The 22,736-nt window shown below is 36.4% G+C and overlaps 1 protein-coding gene across 6 annotated transcripts in view; it reads left to right on the top strand.

Moving 5' to 3' along the window:
- The window catches only part of LOC106537484 (TLE family member 4, transcriptional corepressor), a 168,495-nt gene that overhangs the window by 62,524 nt on the left and 83,235 nt on the right, over positions 1 to 22,736 (top strand). For 4 of the 6 annotated variants that reach the window (XM_087715955.1, XM_014051623.2, XM_014051624.2 and 1 more), the window contains one exon: positions 12,817 to 12,891. The exons of the other annotated variants lie outside the window; for them this stretch is intronic. In XM_087715955.1, coding sequence (XP_087572081.1) covers positions 12,817 to 12,891 — 75 coding nt within the window. The remainder of the gene's footprint in view (positions 1 to 12,816; positions 12,892 to 22,736) is intronic. 6 annotated transcript variants of the gene reach the window in all.

The following is a 22,736-nucleotide window of genomic DNA, read 5'->3' as shown; positions in this document are numbered from 1 at the left end:
GTGTCTTTTATATGTTACAATATTTATTCTCAAATGTTAAATAATAAGAAAAATAATCATGCATATATTGGTTTCCTTTTTTCTTTTACTTTGGTGGAATTGCTATTTAACTCTGACAGATTCAATGGTATCATTTTCTCTGCTAGTTTGTTTGCATTTTTAATTAAAAGTTGAAGATTCCACTTTGGTCACTAAATTTTTGTAAGTTAACCTTATGCAATAGTCATATTCAATGGAACTCTCTCCAGGTACAGTATTTTGGTGGGTAGCTTTTTATAAGTGAATATTTAAGAATGGAGACTTTAGGAAGAGAATTAACTCATTTGAGTACAAATAATATAAAAAGATGATAGGTCATGGCTATAAACAATCCATAGATGATAATTTTAAGGCTTGCACTATCTGTACATTACTGGATAATTTGTCCCTCTGAGGTATACAATATATAGTAAATTGGGCTTTGCAGTGCTTCTAATTGGTAGTCAATAAGCTGCTTAAAAGTGCACCAGAGCACACACTTAGCTGTCTCTGCAACTTCATCTTTGCCTAGCTTCTTTGTGCAAAGCCTGTGGTTGCCAATGATACAATCCCTGAAGGAGCTGCAGCAGTTTTGAAGAAGGGAAGGCAAGCTTTTGCACCTGAAATATCTTTTTGAGTTTTGAATCCAAATCACTGTGTAGCTTTTCTTGGCAAATGGAGTAAGGAGAAGCACATTCCAAAAATTCAAGTACAGAAGAATTATGAGATGGTATCTTAGGCTTCTTTGATGCTTTTGTCCCCTAAGGACTATTTTGGAAGAGATCAAAGTGCCTGCAAGCCTGGTCCTTCTTCTGGACAAGCTGGAGGAGAAGGGAGAGCTAGGGCAGAACTAATTGTTTCTACCAGGTGACTGCCTAGCCTCTGTTCATACACCATGAGTTCATCACTGGCTCATTGGAGAAGTTGTAGCTACCCAATTGACTCACAGTAAAAACCAGAAGAAAGGGTGTGTTCATATGTCATAGTGAGCCTAACTGAAATCACAATGGCTTAATATTCTCCATGAGCACTTTATGGACAAAAGATCTGAAAAAGTAATGTATCTTTTTCACTTGATGGGCTATTTTATTTGTGACTATCAGAATAGAAGCAGCTTAAAGAAATTGTTTTTGAAGCCTGTAGTTCAGAAGATGGAAGCATTATGGTCTAGTGAAAACACTCCCTGAGGTTTGGTTTTTCTTTTTTTTCCTTTTTTTTTTTTAGTATAAAGTATAATTGCAAAGGATTTTAAAAGAGGCTGGAAATATTATCATTCATTTCTTTATTGTGCCTGTTGGAAAAATGAACAAAATGCTGTGACTGCATGCACTGATAATAGTGCCAGGTTAACTCGTTGCACTGCTTGTTAACTTTGTAAGAGATCAGTGGCTTGTTTGATGCAAGAGATCATCATCAAATTCACCAGGGGTTTCTTGCTAAGGTTGAACTCCTACTATGTGAATATTGTACAAACTATTTTCAGGGCAATTTAACCAGTAATCTGTAGAACCTTTCAAGAATATAAATGATGTTGAAGACAAATTAGTTATGACAGTGGACAGTTTGATCAGCTTCTTACATTTTATTATTTAGTACTTTATATTTTATTTTTCTACATTATGTTATTGTTCTAAAGTTGTTTTAATTTTGCACTTTAGAACCAAACTAAAAGTTAGGGTAAATACTTGGTTGTCCTACTGAATGGCAGTAGTTACTGAAAACAGTATTTCTTTCTTCAATTCTACCTTCTAGAGAGGGAGTGTTTGTGTTTAGATGCTGCTCTTGTTACCATTTTTGTCAGAGTGGTGCTATAGGTAGAGCAGGGTTATTAAACTTTGTAAATGTCTTCTTTGTGAGATCACATTAAAAACATGTAATGCCAGAAATAATGCAGAAGGAATAATAATTTCGCTGTTGCACCTGAGTTGGAATGATATAGTGTAAGTGTTGATTACATTTCATCCAGAACCATCTTTAAGATGGTTTTCTTCTCTCTGGGGAGCCTCATTTGCTATGTTACCATTTAATTGCTTGCCACAAAGGAAACTGGTAGAAGCAGTTACTTTTTATTCATACTGATGCTATCACTTTCATGATTTCCCTTGCCATAATATGGGTGAAGAAAAAGAACAGAAAGATCGTGATGTCATTAGCAGTAGATCTTCTAGGTCTGGACCAGGAGTGGGCCTCATGCTGGCTGGGGAATTCTGGGAGTTGAAGTTCACAGGTTGTAAAGGGGCCATCGTTGCCTACTTCTTATCTAAACGTGTGATGGTGAACCTATGGCACACATGCCACAGTTGGCACACAGAGCCCTCTTTGTGGGCACACCAGCCATTGCCCCAGCCCAGTTCCACTGAGCATGTGCGCATGCCTCCCTCCAGCCATCAGGTCTTCAAGTCTCTGCTGTGCATGTGCTTGCATTTTTGAGGGCCTGTGCAACACTCTTCCACCCCATTTTGGTTTTCAGGTGGGTGAAGGAGGCCTTCTAGGCCCAAAACGGGGTTCAAGGGGTTGCACATGCTTGCACGGGGGCACGGGGGTAGTCATTCCTTCATTGAATTATGGGTGTTTCGGCACATGACGACAAAAAGGTTAGCCATCACTGGTCTAGACTCTAGACCATACCTGTGAGGAAGGACCTAAAGTGATATTCCTAACATATATAGTTCCAACTATAGGAATCTTCTATAAATCCCAAAATTCTTAGCCAAGGCATTTTCAATAACTCTATTCCAAGGGATATCTCTGGGACATAGTATTATTATTATTATTTTGGTGTATAGATATAGCCTAATACTTCATTCTGCCTCTTGTATATTGTATGAAATGATTTGTTTGTTTGTGTGTGTGTGTGTGTGTGTGTGTGTGTGTGTGTGTGTGTGTGTGTGTATTCCGTAGGATTGTTTGATTCATCCCATTCTTTAGCTTGTGAGATGTTTCTAAAGAATAAACAAATCAGTGTATGGCATATAGTTACAATAGCATGTTTAAGGTCCACTGGCAGGATGTCCTATCATGGTTTCCTGTTGTTTTTTCATCCTGCCTGGAGAAAGGACAGCTTTGCTGTTAAAGCTTTATTGTGAAAAGATAGATGTCTATGGAGATTCTCAGTCAGGCAGGTCACGGTCGTCCCAAAGGTGCTTTTTCAAAAAGCAACTAGACATTGTTTTTCTTTAAAGACGTTTTTGCTTCTGATCCAAGAAGCGGGCATGATGAATAAACAACAGGAAACCATGATAGGACACTATGAAAAAGCATGGTGAAAAGAGGGAGTTTCTATATTTACATTTGCAAGAGACCCATCTGAGATTGGATTTAAAATATTACATTAAATGTAACACAATAATACAGGATACATTTATTTGATGGATGTTTGAAAAGTGTTGAATGTACTATTTAATAGAGTCCAGAGACTGTTTCTCTTTTTGTCAACTTTTTGTAAACCTATATAATTGTGTTGGGAAAAGCGCAGTTATTTCCTATTAAGAATATGCCATGCTTTGTTAGGAAAATGTATTTTACTCCTCTTTTATCAAATCTTTTTAATTCAGATTTGAGGCACACAATACAAAGTAATAGCAAAATGACATCCTTTTTATTAGAGTATAAATTGGCTAAAATTTCTGAGATTGTCTCTTAGTTTTTTACATTTTGCATCTTCCTTTTATCTATTTTCCACTTCGTTTTTATCAATACAGTAATAATCAGGAATGTAAAATCTCCATTCTCTTTTTCAGAAATGTTGTTTTAGAAATTTATCAGCATATGGAAATCTTGAAGACTTTCAGAATATCTGGCCTGGTTTTCTTTGCCAAACATGGCTTCCAGTATGTTTGATGTCAATTTATGTGTGACTGAGAAATAACTGTCATAATTCTCTTCAGGATGCCCAGAATAGTAGATGAGTGTTACAGGCGTTCTGATTTTTTTTAAAAAGGCTAATATTTAGTTTGCACATGAATATGTGCATTACATTGCACATATTGCAATGTAATGCAATATTGTTGCATTATCTTCTTTTCCATATTGTTCTTTTTCACTTGGAGATGCTGCAGTTTCTACTCTGAGCAATTACCCTGATTGTAAAAATATTTTTGCAACTGTGTCCTAATGGTAAGTTTACTATGATTAGCTGGCCTATGATGGGAATAGTGTAGCATTAGCCTTTGGCCAATATTCAACATGAAATCTGAGAAATGCTTTATAAGGTAAAAGAAAAGCTCAACAATTTCATATCTTGTTGTTAGTACGGTATATTGCATATTTGTCATAGAAGTGATGTGAATATTATAGAATGAGAACTCTAGTCTTCCAGGAGTTATAATGCAGAGTAAGAAGGGCATACCCCACACATTAGCATTAATAAAGTGCAGATTTGACATAAATATTTATGAGAACTTATTTGTGGTGCATTTTTCCAGAGTCATTCTGTAATACAGCATCGGGCAGAAAGTAGGTTATGGTGTAATTGTGGCACTCTACATGATTTATTGTGGTCCAGTTTGTGCCTGATTTCTTGCAAAAGCTTGTAATCTCATTAGGTATTTATTTTAAAGGAAGAAGACTTAGACAACAATTTAATGTTGAATAATTATAGTTTATCAAGATATTCAAAGCATTCTTATTTATATATCTAAAATATATTGGAAGATTGAGGAGAATTTAATAAGAACATGAGTTAGAACACTGCTATGAAACTAAATAGTTCGTGAATGAGAGTATGTACTCTGTCTCTATAACTTGCAATATAGCAACATTACCAATAGATACAAATTAAATCTTTCCTGTTGGTTTGTATAGGTAGAATGGATGATAATAAATTCCCTCTGCAAGTAACGAGCATCTTGATTTCATTCCTATCCATCTTCCTTAGCTATGATATTATTATTTTTTGGGATTTATGATAATAGAGAATTGGTGATTGGTGACAATTACGACTATTGCAGCTTCCCAGGAGTCATGTGATCAAAATTCAGGTGCTTGGCAACTGACTCGTATTTATGATTGTTGCAGTGTCCTAGGGTCATGTGATCCCCTTTTGTGACTTTCTGAGAAGCAAAGTCAATGGAAAAGCCAGTTTCACTTAACAACCATGTCATTAACTTAACAACTACAGTGATTCACTTAACAGCTATGGCAAGAAACATATTAAAATGGTGTGATATTTGATTAGCAAATGTCTCACATAGCAACAGAAATTTTGGGCTCAGTTGTGGGTATAAGTCAAGGACTATCTGTATTTTGCTACTGTCTTGCCTATCAGTACTCTTAGGAAGGAAAGACTAACTTTGCTACGGCTTCATTCACTTTCTCAGCACAGTTAAACTTTTTCAGCAAAATGATTTTTTTAAAAGATAATCTGGCCAGTCTGTCAAAAGTTTGTGAAATGTTTTGTGATCCCCTCCCCCTTTCTCTTGCCTATGGCACATTTTATAGGTGTTTTTCCCCTTATTTTCAGATTGAATCTTGAAACAGGCTCATATTAAATTAGTTTCTTTTCAGGTTGCAAACTCAAGAAAAAAATAATGCCTTCTCTCAATCTCTGATTCAGAATCAGAATTAATTTATGCAGGGCCACTTTTTTTCTAAACATACACATCCACATTCATTAAATTTATCTGTATATTTTATCATGTGATAGAATAGAGATGTTCTTTACTTTTCATGTGCTTATTAATACAATGTCTTTGATTTCTCTTTATCCAGTTCTTTATAATTGATTTCATGTCTCTTACTATATTTATAACCTGCTTTTCCTCCATATCCTCTAACTTACCCATTTCCCATCAGCATAAAATAAATCCCTTAGTTCCTAAATCTTTTCTTCTGCCACTATGTAGTATTAAGATATTTTTTTAAAAAAAGAAATAAATGAATAAATTGGCTAAGTCTTTGTGGAGTACTAGTGATATTTTTGGTTACATCTATTTTTCTAAATATTTAAAATTATTTTCAAAATATGTGCAAAGTCAGACGGATTCCAAAATGACTAAATTGCCTTGAAGACTAAACAAGTACTCAAAAATGCATACATTAATGCCTAGCAATAATTGCTTAAAGTGTAAGAATTGTGTACCTTTCTATTATTGCCCAAATACTGAAAGGAGACCTCAGATTTGGAAAGAGGATGCGATTAAACCTTCCTTATGCTTCTCAGCTTTTGGATTATCTGGGAATTAATGTAGTCCCAACCTATTAGCGTTGCCCTGAGTGGTGCTGATAAATTGTGTCAGATGGAAGTTTCTGTTGTCTAATATACCAAACATTGATTAGAAGTAATCTTATTAGGCTAAGCTTTCCTAAACATATTAAGCCCTGTTTGAACTCCTATGCTATTATGAGCAGGAAAGTACTCCTTGGCTTCATCTCCACATAACCTTCCTCCCAATTCTCTGCAGAGATTGGTGCCTCATATTGTCTCTAAAATCTAGAACCCAGCATTCAATCTGAGCTCTGAGTTGTGTAGGGAGTTAACATTTTATTGATGGACTTCTACAAGAAGGCTTTGACTTTTTATTTATATCCCACCTTTATTAGTTTTAGAAAGATGGAAAATTTATTTAATACTCTTTCCTCCTTTGATTTTCCCCGCAACAATAACCAGTTGAGTTGAGATGAGATGAGCTGAGAGATATTGACCAGTGGTGGGGTTCAATTTTTTTTTACTACCAGTTCTGTGGGTGTGGCTTGGTGGGCATGGCAGGGGAAGGATACTGCAAAATCCCCATTTCCTCCCAATCAGCTGGGACTCGGGAGGAAGAGAATAGATGGAGGTGGGACAGTCAGAGGTGGTATTTACCGGTTCTCCAAACTACTCAAAAATTCCACTACCGGTTCTTCAGAACTGGTTGGACCTGCTGAATACCTGCTGAATACCACCTTTGATACTGACCCAAGGACACCCAGCCAGATTTCATGTCTAAGGCAGTACTAGAACTCACAATCTCCTCGTTTCCAGGAGGGGGCCTTAAACACTAGACCAAGCTGCAGGGGTAAAGTGCTACCGTTCGCGTTACTGTAGGGACGATTGTTGTTGGTTCTGTGAACCAATAGTAAAAAAAAAAGCTTCCGAGGATCGCGCGGCTCAGCTGTGAGCTGCATGATCGTTGGAAGCTTTTTTCCCACTTTTTAAAGCATTTTTTTCCTGCTTGTTTGGGCGATTAGACAGAAAAAAAATGCTCTAAAAACTGAAAAAAAGGTTCCATGACAATCAGCTGCGCTGTCCGATCATGGGAATCTGTTTTTTTTAACTTTTTAAAGATTTTTCTTTCTACCTATTTGCCCGAACCGGTAAAAAAAAATGCTTTAAAAAGTGGGGGGAAAGGTTCAGCTGTGCTGTGCGATCATGGGAACTTTTTTTTTTTCACTTTTGAAAGCATTTTTTACTACCAGTTCAGGCGAATAGATAGTAAAAAATGCTATATATTTTTTTAAAAGTTGGCCACACTTACCCAGTCACATGACCTCCCCTCCCACCAAGCCACACCCAAAGAACCGGTGGCAATTATTTTTAAATTTCATCACTGCCACACTGTCTTATTTTCTAAGTGTGGACGTAACCAGTAGTAGGTGAGGACAAGCTAGGGAGGACAAGATGAAGGAATCAGCAATTACAGTATTTATAATAATAGGGGTCATTTTGGGCACTATGATTACAGGGAATGCCTGGCCACCATCTTACAATAGCAAAGTCAAATAATGCATTTCTATTGCCTTTGTTTTTATCTTCCAGCGATGGTGGTAAATATGTGTTAAAGAAAAAAAGAAATTTTATGCAACATCGTCAATAGCAAATATTTATATGAAGATTTTTGTTTGTATTAAACTAGTTGTTCTAGTTTTAATAAGCTTAGAATTTCCAGAATCGGCAAGATGTCTTCAGCTTAAATGTGCCTGTCTTCTTACTATTTAACCTTCACTGGCAATTGGTTGCATTTGTTCATGCTTTATGGAATTCCATTCTACATAAACACGTTCTGTGTGCATGTAGTCTTACATCAGTTCTTTGAAATTGCATGTGATTAAATAGATCTTAATTTGTACCGGGAAGTTTTGTAGTTTAATTATATTTTAAGCTCAACATGACTCAGAATAACTATGAACATTCCTGGTGATGTCTTGGATATATTCATGTAATATTCTAGGCAACAGAAATGGCAATATATTCATTGCCTTTTTCAGGATGTTATCATCCCCCCCCCCCCTTCCAATTTCCCAGTCTAGTTTACATTTCTGTTATTCCCTGGTAGTGTTCTGCCTAAATAGACTTAGGCCTAGATCAGTGATAGTTAACCTTTTTGTTGTTGGGTGCCAAAAATGTGACAGTGCAAGTGCAATAGTGCACGTGCTGGCACCCATAATGCAAAGGACACCCCCCCCCATGCACATGCATGCACAACATTCCCCCCATGCTCCCCCCCCATGCTCGCTACACTACTTGCCGCCAAGCTGAGTTTGGTATTTCATCCGGGGGGCTGGGGGAGGCTGTTTTTGCACTCCCCGGGCTCCAGGAAAGCCTCCGGAGCCTGGGGAGAGGGAAAAGCGGGCTGAACATAGCCCATTGGGCCTGTTTTTCACCCTCCACAGGCTCCCGAGACTTTCCTGAAGCCTGGGAGGGTTAAAATAGCCTCTGCTAGCCCTCCGAAAATCAGCTGGCTCATGTGCCAAGAGATACAACTCTGCTTGCCACCTCTGGCAGATGCGCCACAGGTTCGCCATCACGAGCCTAGATCAACTTTAGTTTAGCTTTAGACCCATCATTGTTTTCCTATTTCCTACTTTTTCTTTCTTTTTAACCTTATTTGGAAACAAAGAAAACAATACTTAATGAGGCATAATTGTATAAGCCTATTAATATATGCTTTTTTGTGGGGATTGTCCTCAAGAATTCTTTTGGATAAATATATTTCCTGTAAGGTAGTTACTTTTGATATACAGTGTAATGCTCCTGCAATAGATCTATTCTACTAATGCAATCTATTCTGGAATAATAGCATTTCATTGTTTTTCATTATTCAACCAGATTTCTCATTTGTCTGCTGTATCTATATTAATTTATTTGCAGAGACTCAATAATTATTGGTTTATAAGCTCTATCCATTGGCTTATTTGTACAAATAACTGTTACATGCTGTGTCTACTTATTGTTCATGCAAGTAGACTGCTTGAGGGCCTTTATTTGTGTGAATGAATTAGCCGATATATTACTGAAGAATCTCTGTTTTGTTCTTTCGGCATTTGCATACAATACTCTTTTCTCCCTGATTTTGTTTGTTTAACTATTCCTTATCTGAAAAGAAATATTCCTATTTTTTAGCATTTACCAATTCCATATGAAGTACATTGGGTTTTCTAGCTGACCAAGATTAATCTTATTTTTTTCTGAACCCTGCCTTAATTTCTAACAATTTTCTCCAGTTTAGAATAAATATAGAGGAGAAACTCTTATTTTATCATTTTAAATATGATGGAGAGAAATAGACTTGCCATGAGCTGCATCTTAGGACACTGTATCTGGAGATTGTTTCTCATCCTTGGCAACTTCAAGATGCCTGCTGGCTGGAGAATTCTGGAAATTGAAGTCCATGCATCTTAAAGCTCCCAATGTATCTGGGAATACACTAGGAGCTTTAAGAAGCGTGGTCTTCAACTTCCAGAATTCCTGAGCCAACAGGCATCTTGAAATTGCCAAGGATGAGAAACATAGTCTTAAGACAGCAGTGGGCAACTATGGCCCCTTTAAGATCTATGAACTTCCAAAATTTCTGAACCAGCATGGCTGGCTTAGGAATTCTGAGAGTTGAAGTCTACAGATCATAAAGGGGCCATAGTTGCCCACCTTTGCCTTAGGAGGTACTGGTCATGAAACATCCATTAGATTTAGAATTACATTTGCTTACTTTTGTGTCTCAAATGGCTTTTAGACAAGCATTGCCTTCTCTTGGAACATCTATAATTTTTTTTAGATAAGTTATATATCTTCATTTTTATTTCTATATTTTGTATCTCTATTCCTTTCTATCTCCTTAGCTTGGAGCTGGGGACAGAAAGCGGAAGAGAACTATTTGCCACAGTGGTGGGATACGACCGGTATGCCCCGGTACAGGTGTACCGGTGCCTGCTGGGAGCACCAGGTACCATTCCGGTATGGTGCTCCAGAGGGCCCACCCACCCACCTCTGCTCCTTACCTGTATTGTTCGGGGGCTTCCACTCATGGAGCATACGGCGCCTGCGCAATGCTCTGCTGAGCAGCTGGGGTGTCGCAGGGGCGTCGCAGAGCATCGCAGGCAGTAAGTACACATGCGCGTGCTGCCCACGTCTGTGTGCGTGTGCTGCACGTGTTCATGTGGTGGATGCCCGGCCCTGTTGCACTGTACCGGTTGCAACGGAATCCAGAACCCACCACTGATTTGCCAGTAGGTGTTTGGAAGTCAGAATCTTTGTTAGGGTCTGAGGATGTCTACATCTTTTCCATTTATGGGCCTGTATTGAAATACAGTCAACTGTTAAACCAATTTCCCAGCTTTGACTAATGTGTAACTGGAGATTTGTTCCTCACAGTAAGATAAAAATAATAACAAAAACAATACACACAATTATTAAACTAAAAGGTGGAAATTAGAGACAAAAATAGTGCCAAGATTAGAAAGGAATACAAATACAAAGAGAAGATCTGAAGAAGAAAATGAGAGTAAATAAAATAAGACACCAAGAAAGAATAAAAACCAAAGGGGCAGGCTTAAAAAAAAAATAGAATGCTTTCCAACCAATCTACTATCATCACTACTAACAAAATGACAATTCATGGCAACAATGTGTAGGTCTTAATTTGCCATGTCACCCTGGCAGGAGTTTACATAGTATTTTGTCAGTCTTTTTTGTGTTTTTCTAACTTTATGCTTTTTAACAATTTGTGTTTATACATAAAATTGACTAATGTACACGACTAAAAACATTATATATAAACATTTTATAGTACAAGAATTGAAGTAGCTGATGTGGTGGGGGGGGGAGTAAGTAAAGAGATCTAAGAAGTAATACATTATAATTAGAAACCTCAGAAAGCTGAATATGTAAAAATCAATACAAAAGTGCAGAAATTAGATGCTGAATGAACAAGAAATAAATAGAAGCAGGACCTAAGATGTAGAAATACCTCATGAGAAAGAGAAGTGGTTCCTTCTGCCTCTTTGGCAAAGTAGGCAATCAACAACAGGCTCAGTATTTCTATTAAGATCTTGGAGGTAGTAAAGCTGTAGACCTTTGTAGTGCTTTGGTCTGATGGATAGATCCCTCACATATAAAGCAGTTCCTCATTCCTCATCTCAGCATGTCTGATAAGGATGCCATATGCCCAGTTGCTTCTTTTCTTAAAAGATTTAAACATTCTTACCCTTTTTTTCTTCTGGCGGTGATAGTAGGGCAAAACTGGAATTATCTTAGCATCTGGCTAGGATGGAAAAAACTGTTTCTTTTATATGTTTAGCTAGCACCCTCGTTCTTTTTGAAGCATCGTTCCCTAGATGAAAATAATTGGTTGTTCTGGTCTTATAAGGCTCTGAATCTGTTTTGTGAAATACTCTTCTTAGCTGTTGGATGAATATTGAGCATCAAATCACATTTTCTAACTGAACATATGGTCTTTCCAACTGATCTTTTCTGAAACAAACTCTATATGTCTGTTATGGCTCTTAACCATAGTTGAGAGGAAACTGTAGTTCTTTTGTGGAACTAACATTATTTATCCCCCAAATTATCAAACTCCTTACAAAACTGTAGTTTCTGCCGTTCTTTGAAGGTAGAACTCATAAGAGTTAAAGCAACGTAATATTTAATAATCCCACATCAGTTCAATTTTAGATTACTTATTACTTTTTAATGCTAATTCCCATATGGAGAAAGAGAGAATTTTGAGCATTTCATGTTCAAAACATTTTGAACATCTGAACATTTTATTTGGTTAGTAACTGTACACATTTCAGGGAAACATGTTTAAAATGGATATCTTAAGCTTTACAGAGACCAAAACAATTGAAAGATGAGCAAAATATCTATGTGTAAATTCCTGTGGCTGAGCTTCTTTCAGAAGTGTCCAATAGCTGTGTTTTGAGTTAGATTTACCGTTGTAATAATCTTAAATATAGAAAGCTTTACGTTCAGAATAATGTCAGTATGTTTAAGCTATGCTCTCTTGCTCTTCCACTTCTTTCTATTTTTCTTGCCTTTCAGTTGCTTTAGCTCTTGATTAATTCCTTTGTTGCATAAATAATAGCAAGTCTGGAACAAATTGAATAATATTAAAGCTAAAGAAGGAAATCTGAATAGCAGAGAATAAGACCGAACATTTGGGTTTTTTTTGGGGGGGGGGGGGTTGTTTTCCTAATCATGAACTGGTGGTGAAGGTCTAACACACACCTTCCTTTCCAAACATATTGTTTTGTTCACAGTATTCTGTTGTCTTCAACCCAGGCAGTTGTTCTTGCAACCCAAGACAATTATTTTTGGAGTAAAGGATTGATTGCTGTTGCTTCTATTGAGTTAGCTGAGTTTTCTGTCTGGGAAGTAAAATGGATATTGAATTCCAGTTATAATCCCTTAATTTAGATAAAATAAAACCTCACTTTGACCTATCTGATTAGTCCACCTAGAATTCTTGCTGTTTAAGGCACATATTATTTCAAGCCTGCATGCAGTTTTTAGTTTATTTTTAGAGGAGGGAAAAAGAATTAGGAAAATCTATGATTAATTCACTAGAAAGCAAATAATTTTATTCTGTTTCTGATCTTCATTTATAGCACCAGCAACAAGTGGTGCAGGCTGTGGAACGTGCCAAGCAAGTGACCATGGCAGAACTGAACGCAATCATTGGGGTATGTGGTCTTTCCATTTTAGTCTTTTAAAAATTAGCTCACATTCCTTTTTTTTTTACCCAAACAATGTTTTTGTTGTTAGTCCTCCTAGATAATAGTAGTAATAATAATAATAACACATTGGAAACCATTAGACTTAATAATTTGGTTATATTGCACTGCTGCACTTGCAACAAATTGGCCTTTTGTTCAAACATAGCCTGGACAGTGGAGACTTCCTGACTTCCACTTTGCAATCAGGTCTGCCATTGTCCATGACTCACTTTCATTTCCCCAAGCTGCACTCTATAAATGAGTATAAATTCAGAAAATGATTATTAATTTGATATTGATCTATAACACTGAGGTTGTTGGCTAGATGTATATCTGAAATAAGGTAACAAAGGTAACAAAGGCAACAGTAAAAATATTGGGTTTCTGTCTGGATGGTCTCTTGTGACGAGCCGATAGACAGAGATAGGAAGCAGTAGGCTTCCTCCCATATTTGGGGATACCAGGGGTTGTGACACTAAATACATACCTATTTCCCTGGCTCAGCTGATAAAGGAGGAGAACCTTGTGGCTTAGTGGTTAACACAACTGCCTAATATGTAATACAGCCCAGGTTCGAATCCCAGTAAGGGTATGGCTAGCTGATGAGAGCTAAATAGCTTGAAATAGATCTATACTAGTCTCCCTTTATTTATTTATCAGCACAAATACAACACACACACACATATATAATCTCCACCTTTATTTACCCGAGGTATCCACTTCCATGAGCAGTTTACAGCATCCGTTGTGATATCAATCTGGAATGTAGTAATGCGAACATGGAGAGGCATCCACAGTGGAAAATCATGTATAAGATAAGAGGATTTGCAGAAGCCTTGTGTCTCTCATGTTCTGCATTTAATCATCCATTTATTTTTCAAATTGTAATCTATTGCTCAAGCCAAAACTCTCAGGGTGGCTAACTGTAAAAATTCCATGTCAAAGCATGATAAATCGTTAATGCAAGACAACATCTCCTAAGAGGCACAAACTATCAGCTACAGCAAATGCATCTGTGTATTTTGGCCCTCAGATCAGACTGTTTTTTTTTTCTTCGCCCGCACAAGTTGTTTATGGTTGTGGATGCCTTTGGTGAATGAAGAAAAAAGTCCAAAAATAACATCTGTGGAGGATCTTTAATGCATTTCAGACAAGGTTTCCCAAACATGTCATATTCTGTGTGTCTAACAGTTTTCACAAGGTGCATTAAACACACAGAGAGGAAGAATTAGAACATGGACCTTAGAAGAAGAGTTTGATGTGGCAAAAAAGCCCAGGGCAATGCTTCTAACCCATTAGGCTATAAATGGCTGGGCTGCCTTATCAGGGTATTGCAGGAAAACATATTGCAACTTTGAATTGTATTCTTTTATTTATCTGGAATCATACAATTAAGTATTTTAACTTATCCCCCATTACAATGAGGCCTTGATGGCCTCTTGTAATTTGGCATGATAGCAGTCTTTCTGTATAAGTGGGTTATATTGCAGTAAAGTAATTATATTTTGGACTGTGTAGTCATATCTAGTGAGCTTTAGATTGGAGGCGTGTGTGTGTGAGAGAGAGAGAGAGAGGGGGGAGGAGAGAGAGAGGGGGGAGGGCGCTTGCAAATTCAGCTACATGCATTTGAAAATTACATCCAAATCACCGGCATGCCGTTTGTTGGTGAAAGGGCCACATCTAATTTTATGCAACAGGTTGAAGGAGTTGCACTCCTAAAATGACTGGAAAGTGAGATGTTTAAAGAGTAAAAAGGGTTTCTTAAACGACTGAAAATCTTAAAGCACCTATTTTGTTCCTTTAAATGTCTTCAGAGCCAAAAAGTGCAAATCAACAACAACAAAAAAAGTCCAAACAACAATTATGGAGCTTTTCTAGGGATCCCTAAAGAGGATCTTGAAAGACTGTATGAGTCCTAGAGGTTGAAAAGACTTACACAGTATGTTCAATACAGCACAAAAAGCCACAGATCCCAGGGGGAAATCAGTTTGTACACGACATTGTTCAGTTGTAACCAGAACTTTAGCAACAGCTTGGGCATTTCATTGAAAATCATCAGTTTTCCTCTGAAGTAAGTGGTCTTCAGAACTGACATATCATGCACTATAATTATTAGTGTCCATTTGCCATTATATTTAGATTGACTTTTGATTGTTTAAGAACTGGCATGTTTAACTTTAGGATCAACTGGGATGAGATTTTTAATCTTATATATTAACTTTATTGTGAAATGTTATTGTTCATATATGGCCAAAAATGATTCCTTCTCTATATGAAGCATGAGAAATAGTATTTAGTTAATACTAAATATTAAGTCCTTGCTTAATGGCCATTCATCTAGTAATTGTTCGAAATTATGATGGCGCTGAAAAATATGACATGACCTGTTCTTATATTTATGATTGTTGCAACATCCTCATATGAATGTGTTTTGGATGCTTGGCAGCCATCACACATTTATGTTTCCCACAGTCATATGATTTCTATTTGCAGTCTTTCCAGCCAGCTTCTGATGAACAAAGTCAGTGAGAAAGTCAGCAGGAATTCACAAGTCATGATCATATGATGTCTTGCTTAATGACTGTGTGGTTCCCTTAACAACTGGGACAGCTGTAATATGTTCAACAGGGTGATCACATGATATTTCACTTAATAACCACTTTGTTTTGGGATGGACTTCCTGGTCCTAGTTAGGGTCATTAAGCAATGTTGAATACTCCTTTATGATTTTCTTAGGGTTTTTATTTTCATTATATTGTATGACTCACTAGTAACAAATTATTTTTAAAAAAAACCTTATTTAGAAGAATTATAAAATACAGGTGGAGAAAAAGTCAATAATAGTCCATGATTGATGTCTGTAATTATTCAATTAGGGCTGACTGTTTAAGTTAGTGTAATGAAGACCATAGCATTGTTCCTTTGTTTTTTCTCCCACTTGTAAATGTCTTTTTCCTTTTCTATACAGAATGTACAGAAAAGTCACTCTTTTAGAAAATGCAGCATATCAAACACACTTTGAAATGCTAATTATTCCATTTACTTTCATTAAAATTCAAATTGTTGAGTGAAGATGTGGATAAGACTTGGTGAATAATCAATCTGTTGTGAAGATATTGCTTCATTTATGCATCTTACGTTTAACAAGAACATAGGAGTGCTCGATAATCATGGCCAACAGTACTGTGAAAGCAAGACTTGTTTTTCTTAATAAGCTGTTTGGAGGAGTTTTTCCTATCCTTCTGACCACAAGAAAATATCAGCAGTCAATTAAAAAATATAAACGAGGGGGAAAGTAACCTTTATGTCCTCTGAAGTGCCCCTTAGAAAGAAGGGGGGAAATCAGACAGAGTAGATTGCATGGAATCATGAACAAGTTAGCAATAGCAGTTAGACTTATATACCGCTTCATAGGGCTTTCAGTCCTCTCTAAGCGGTTTACAGAGTCAGCATATCGCCCCCACAGTCTGGGTCCTCATTTCACCCACCTCGGAAGGATGGAAGGCTGAGTCAACCTTGAGCCGGTGAAATTTGAACCGCCGAACTGCAGATAACAGTCAGCTGAAGTGGCCTGCAGTACTGCACCCTAACCGCTGTGCCACCTCGGCTCATACAGTTTTGCTGTATGTCTTTACATTCCAATAGGGAGACCAGAAGATGAATAATTTTCCAATTAGTTTTCATTATCTGATAAACTACCCCTATCCAAATATTAGTTGGATAAAGTAAATTGTTAAATGTCACTGTAATGTAATTCTTTTCAGGATAAGTTATGAAAGTGCATGCTTAGCTTCACTCTACTTTTTAGGTATTAAAATAACTGGGCATTGTTTTAATCTGGGAGACTGTAGTGTATGATCTTGGGTGTATATAGCTTTGATATGTTTTGATGTGAAAATTATACTTTAGAATCCGTTACTATCTTCTCTAATCTTTTGTATCTGTAAATCTATCTATTCTAGCGGATATCTCCAAAACTGATTTTAGAAATAGTGAGGTTTTAGATTCTCTAACTAAGGGGTTCTTCCATAACCTGTTGCCCTTCAAACTCCTCGCTGTTATCTGAAAAATCATGGTAGTTGAAATCCATCATATCTACAGTGTTTTCCCTAAAATAAGACAGAGTCTTATTTTCTTTTGACCCCTGAAATTTTCAGGGAGGTTTTATTATTTTTGAGGTGCAGGAGGTGGCAACCGTGGTCACCTCATGGCTGCTGCTGTGTTGCAATATTTTTGGGGAGGGCAATTAGGCTCATTATTCAGGGAGGTCTTATTTTCAGGGGAACAGGGTACTGGACTCGGAATTGGAGAAAACTTTCTACTTAGCATGTATATTTAAACCAAGAGAAAAGAGCCCTAAAGAATATCTAATTATGCTATGAATTTTCCTAAATATCTATAACCAATAATATTATATTTATACATTGCTTTGAGCATATTTTCTTTATCTAGGAAAACAAGACGTAAAAGATATTAGAAGTGTGAGTAAATTTTTAAAAAGTGTAGTTCTATATAGTTACAAATGTATGAAAGAAAGATACAGAGCTAATCAAGAATTTGTTTAAAGGAATTCAATCCTGTTTGAATGCTCATACTATCGATCCTTCATAGTCTGATGTTAAAATTTCATGAAATTCAATGAAACACCTTGTTAACTTTACAATATTCTCCCTTCATTGGTAAATGAAGCAAACCACTGATCCATGCTATTTAAATGCAGAATGCCAAAGTGAACTTGAAATATGGAGAGATGGGTTGTTCACTTGACAGTAAACTAGTTGTGTTTAATGGAATGAAACACTTATAATGACTTCTTTCTCAGGTTATGTTCTGTTGAAAATTACTGACAGATTGACACAAGTTAAATATTAGCTGTTCTTATTCTTTTTTGGGGGGGGAAGAAAAATGATTGGACGCCGGCTTTAAGATGAAGGCAACAATTATTGGTGAAAACATAGCAATTGTTATTACTGCAGAAGCTATTTTGCTCTATTGTCTGTAGAGTCATCAGGAATAGACCTCAACTTGAGGCAGTTTTCATGATCAGATTAGATGCTTAATCTTAGCATTCTTCTTTTGTTTCTTCACATTTTCAGAACAGCTTATATATAATTATTTGGTTTTGAGTTTTTCTTGATATAGAAAGATTATTTCTATTCACAAAACAAGTTGACCATGCAGGAGACTTGCTCAGGATAAATTTGGAAAGACTTTTTATTTTTAATTCACTCCAGTCCCATCGTTTCCTCCTTTCTGATGAGTTCCATAAATCCGAAGTAAATTTGTAGGGGCTATGGGGCAGTCTGAAAAGAGAACTATGGAAATTAATTAGACTTGTAATTATAATATTGCTGTAGATCCCATTATAGCATGTTAATTGATTGCAGTAAAACATTAGTAAAGTGTTACACTCATTAAAAGCAATGAGATCAGCTAGCCTTATCTGTATGATTATGGCGTAGGAATGGAAAGGTCACACACTATTGGAACAATACACATTATATAGTTTTAAATCAGTTTTTTTTAAAGAAAAATTAAATATGGTGGGCTAGTATATATGTGTGTTTATTGTTTTCCACAGAAATCTGGCTTGGGAACTGGCTGCACAAAGGTGCAATTTGTCAACCTAGGGTAGAAGATAAGCAGAAGACTGATGAGAATGAATAGGATTCCCTTTGTTATTGAAGGAAAATGCTTTCAAGTATTTTTTTTTCAAATTTCTGCAAAGTATACCATATACAGACACACAAACACACAGACACACATAGACAGACACAAACAGATGCACACACTTTTACACGGTGCACTACACACACACACACACACACACAAACACACATATAGGTGGTCCTCAAAATCCCCATATTTATAGGTAATCCTCAACTTACAACCATTTTTTTAGTGATTGTTCGAAGCTGAACTGGCACTGAAAAAAGTGACTATGACCAGTTTTCATATTTACCACCATTGCAGCATCCCCATGGTCGGTCATGAGATCAAAATTTGGACACTTGGCAGCTGGCATGTATTTATCACGGTTGCTCTATCCTGGGGTCACGTAGTCACCTTTGGAATCTTCTGACAAACAAAGTCAATGAGCAAGCCAAATTCACTTAACAGCTATATGACTAACTGAACAACTACAGTGATTCAGTTAAAAACAGTGGCAAGAAAGGTCGTAAAATGGGATAAAACTGACTTAACAGCTGTTTTGCTCAGCAACAAAAATGTTGGGCTCAATTGGGGTTCTAAGTCAAGAACTATCTGTAAATATGGAGATTATTCTCCTTGGAGAGAGCAATCTAAATATGTAAAAGGTGTTTTCTTACTGAAGTTGCATCTTGCTTTCTTAATTTTGAGGCCGTAATGACTCCAGGAGGAAGGTATCAAAATATCTATTCCTTTTATTTATTCAACTAATTAAATCATGACTAAAGATGTGTGGGTATGGTTGTTTTTTCATGTGGGTATATTTTCTAATTGGTCTTGATTCTTGGGAATTGCCCTGCAGTTTTCTTGGAAAGATTTCGGAAGTGGTTTGCTATTTATTGCCTGCTTGTTAGGGCAAGATCAGAATTCACAATACAGTCTATTCCAACTTGGTGCTTTACCCACTACACCAAAACTGCTCTCAAATCAGTTTTGAACTATTGAGAAAAATTAAAATTAGGGAGAATGTTTGCCTGATGAAAAATTGTAGCAGACTGATACAATTGTATTTCTTCTCCAGCGAATTAAGCTGGAAGCAAGAAGCTGCAGTTCATATCCTCTATAAATATTAAAATTAACTCTTACAGCATTTGGCAAATTTATTATGATTATTTATTTCTGAAAGTAGAAAAGAAGTTGAGATTTTTTGCGTCTTGTATGAAAGAATACCAACATCTCTCCTGAAATCTTAACATTTCAGTGTTGTCAATTGAAATTTTACATGATCCAAAAAAAGATGGTCACATTTCATAAGACTGCAATTTTCTTAAATTTCAGACATTTCTTTATTACCCCAGTTACCTTGAATGGTGTTTGAATGTGTGATTTATTCAAAGGTTAAAAAAAGAAAATTAACAATAAATAATGAAATATGAAGTAAGGTACCTTTTTTTGCAGGAGGCTGTCTTTGAGTTACTCTTGACTCTTGTCAATTGCCCAGACGGGTCTCTTTAGTTTTGGCGTCATTTTTGGAAGTGGTTTACAACATGAGCTTTAATAGATGGTTGAAAGAGAAAGAGATATCGGGAGATGACACTCTTACCTTTGGAGATTGTCACTCTGCCCTTTTCCCATCAATAATTACCCTCACAAAACAAAGACTAACTTTTCCCCCTTCAGGGTGGTTTCATTTCACAGGGTCCCCCCCCCCCCGCCCCAGGTCTTGTGGTGTAATTTTTTTTATTGGTTTTATTCTTGTATTTTTATGGCTTTAAAAATATGTTAAAACAACAACACGGAACTGCCCAGATTGGGTGGGACTACAAATATTGTGTTATATATTCAGGGACAGAATATTCTAGTTGCCACTAGATTCAGTCAAAGCAGCAAAGTCTCCTAGATCAGCCATAACGCTATTTCTTAACGAGATCATTTATTTATTTATTTGGCAACATCAAAAGAGAGTCTGGGTGGCTTACATTTTAAAACAAAGCAATGATTTGTAATGTACAAAACACAATGGAAAGTATACAAAAGCAGTGAAATACCCACAATAGAAGAGTCATGTCAGGGTTCCAAGTAATACACCCATAGCAAACAGGACTCCAAGGCAGATAGTTTCCTCAAAGAATAGGGTTTTTTTTTTTGGGACACATCATATTGGCACAAGCTGGTGAAAACTGACTGAATGTTACTGTGGTTTTCACCTAATTAAAAATAAAAGTTTTCCCCTTTTTCCAAACAATCAGTCACATGGTCCTATCAAGGTACCATCTGGTTGCCTGGTAACTTTACTCCTCCTCTCCGGCCACCTGTGGAAATGTCCTTGGGGTTCCAGGAGAAAGTATTTTGTTTTGGCTACAAAACTCCAGCTATTTCTATTCCTCTCACCCTATCCCTCAGCTCCAGTGTGGCAACACTGAAGCTTCAATGGCTTCGGTCAGGTCAGCTTCATGGTTGACAAATGGATTATAAAATTAACTAAATTTGCAGAAATGGCAAAACTCACCAATTCGGTGAGAAAAAAAATGACAAAAATCATTTTGAAAGACCTATGGATTTTGGGGTTGAAAGAAGAAAATATTGAATTTATTATTTTGGGATTTGGAGACTAGAAAGGCATGAAGTGGATGGGAAAAACTTTATGGTGATAATTATTTGATAGGGCGAACAGTGGGAGGCATAATTCTATTTTGTTTTTATCTCATTTCTTTTTGCATTCTTTTTTTCTTTCTACCTTTTTCTTTCTTAATTTTTACTTTACAGTGTTTTAAAATTATACACACATGTACAATATAAAATATTCAAATTTATTTCTTTACAAAACTTGATAATTCTTTACCACATTTGGTATCTATTGATTTTGATTTCCTCCTGTATGCATACTACTGGTAACATGTACGTGTAATTATATATGTATGTCTGACATACAAATAGACACTTCCAGTTTTTACTATTTATATTACAGCCCACAAATGAAGACAAGTATTTCTGCACCTGTTTATCACTGAGAGAAACATAGCTAAAATGTAAGAACCAGGTATGCAGTGATGTTCCAAAAAATACAATTTAGCACCAGAAGTGCTGAACCTCAATTTTTAGCAGTGACACTTTAATGATAGGAAGCCTGCAAAATTATTTGCTATCAATTGTGAAGGCAATAACAAGCCTTGGTGGTTTTTCACACTCTCTGTATTAAGTGCTTTCAGAATGACAGCGTAAACTGTGTTAGAGAACTCCAAGGAAGTAAAACTGATTAAAATGTTCATGCTTGAATGGTGCTGATGGAATAGTTCATTTGGACTTTCTCTACCTCCTGCAGCTCAAGCTGAAATATTAAAATTCAGTGGATTTAAATCTCTCTCCCCTAAGCTCAGGGAAAAAAACATTACATTTTAATAGGTTTTAAACTCATAATTCACTGGTTTGGAGCAGTGCTATTAAATCTATTTAAATATTACTTGTATTACTAAGGAAATTATTTAAATGATTTTGCCTGTACTATTTCTGATTCTTATATGAATATGAAATATATACATAAACGTATACATACACATATACAGACACACATACACACACCTACATACACACACACACACATACACACATACCACGTATGAATGTATCATTTAAAAAACGTCATTCTGGCTGGGGTACCTTTTTAAGTGTTTTGCTTTATGAATTTAAAATATAACAATTTGGAATATGTTTAAGAATTGCTAAAAACTTTATAATAATTCCCCTTCACAATGATTAGCTGAAGGAATTTATATTTCTTTAGTTGTCAACATACCAGATTCATGCAAGAGAAAGCAATGACCACCCCCCTTTTGTAAGGTTTTCTGCTTTTTTAACAAATAGCCATCGGTCATAGCTTTCACCAGGCTGGGTTAAGAGTGACAGTCAAACGGACAATACATTATCTTAGCTTGATAAATTTGAGCTTTGGGAGGGAATAGAAACCTTTGGATGGTCATGTGGGATAGATAAGTGCATAGACATTCTAATAAAAATTTAGCATCAGTGCATGCTATTATCCCCACGGTGCCATTGGTCCGTGGCTCATGCTGCTAAATGCTAATGCATTTTTGTACCGGTGCTTAACACAGGAAGGGATTTCTGTCTCTCTGTGTGAAAGGGTTGCCTTTTGCTTTTCAAATGAG

Source organism: Thamnophis sirtalis, unplaced genomic scaffold, assembly GCF_051295495.1.
Source record: "Thamnophis sirtalis isolate CommonGarterSnake01/CBP01778 unplaced genomic scaffold, rThaSir2_p1.2 scaffold_5, whole genome shotgun sequence".
Taxonomy (NCBI): domain Eukaryota; kingdom Metazoa; phylum Chordata; class Lepidosauria; order Squamata; family Natricidae; genus Thamnophis; species Thamnophis sirtalis.
This window is presented reverse-complemented; position numbering and strand designations above follow the sequence as displayed.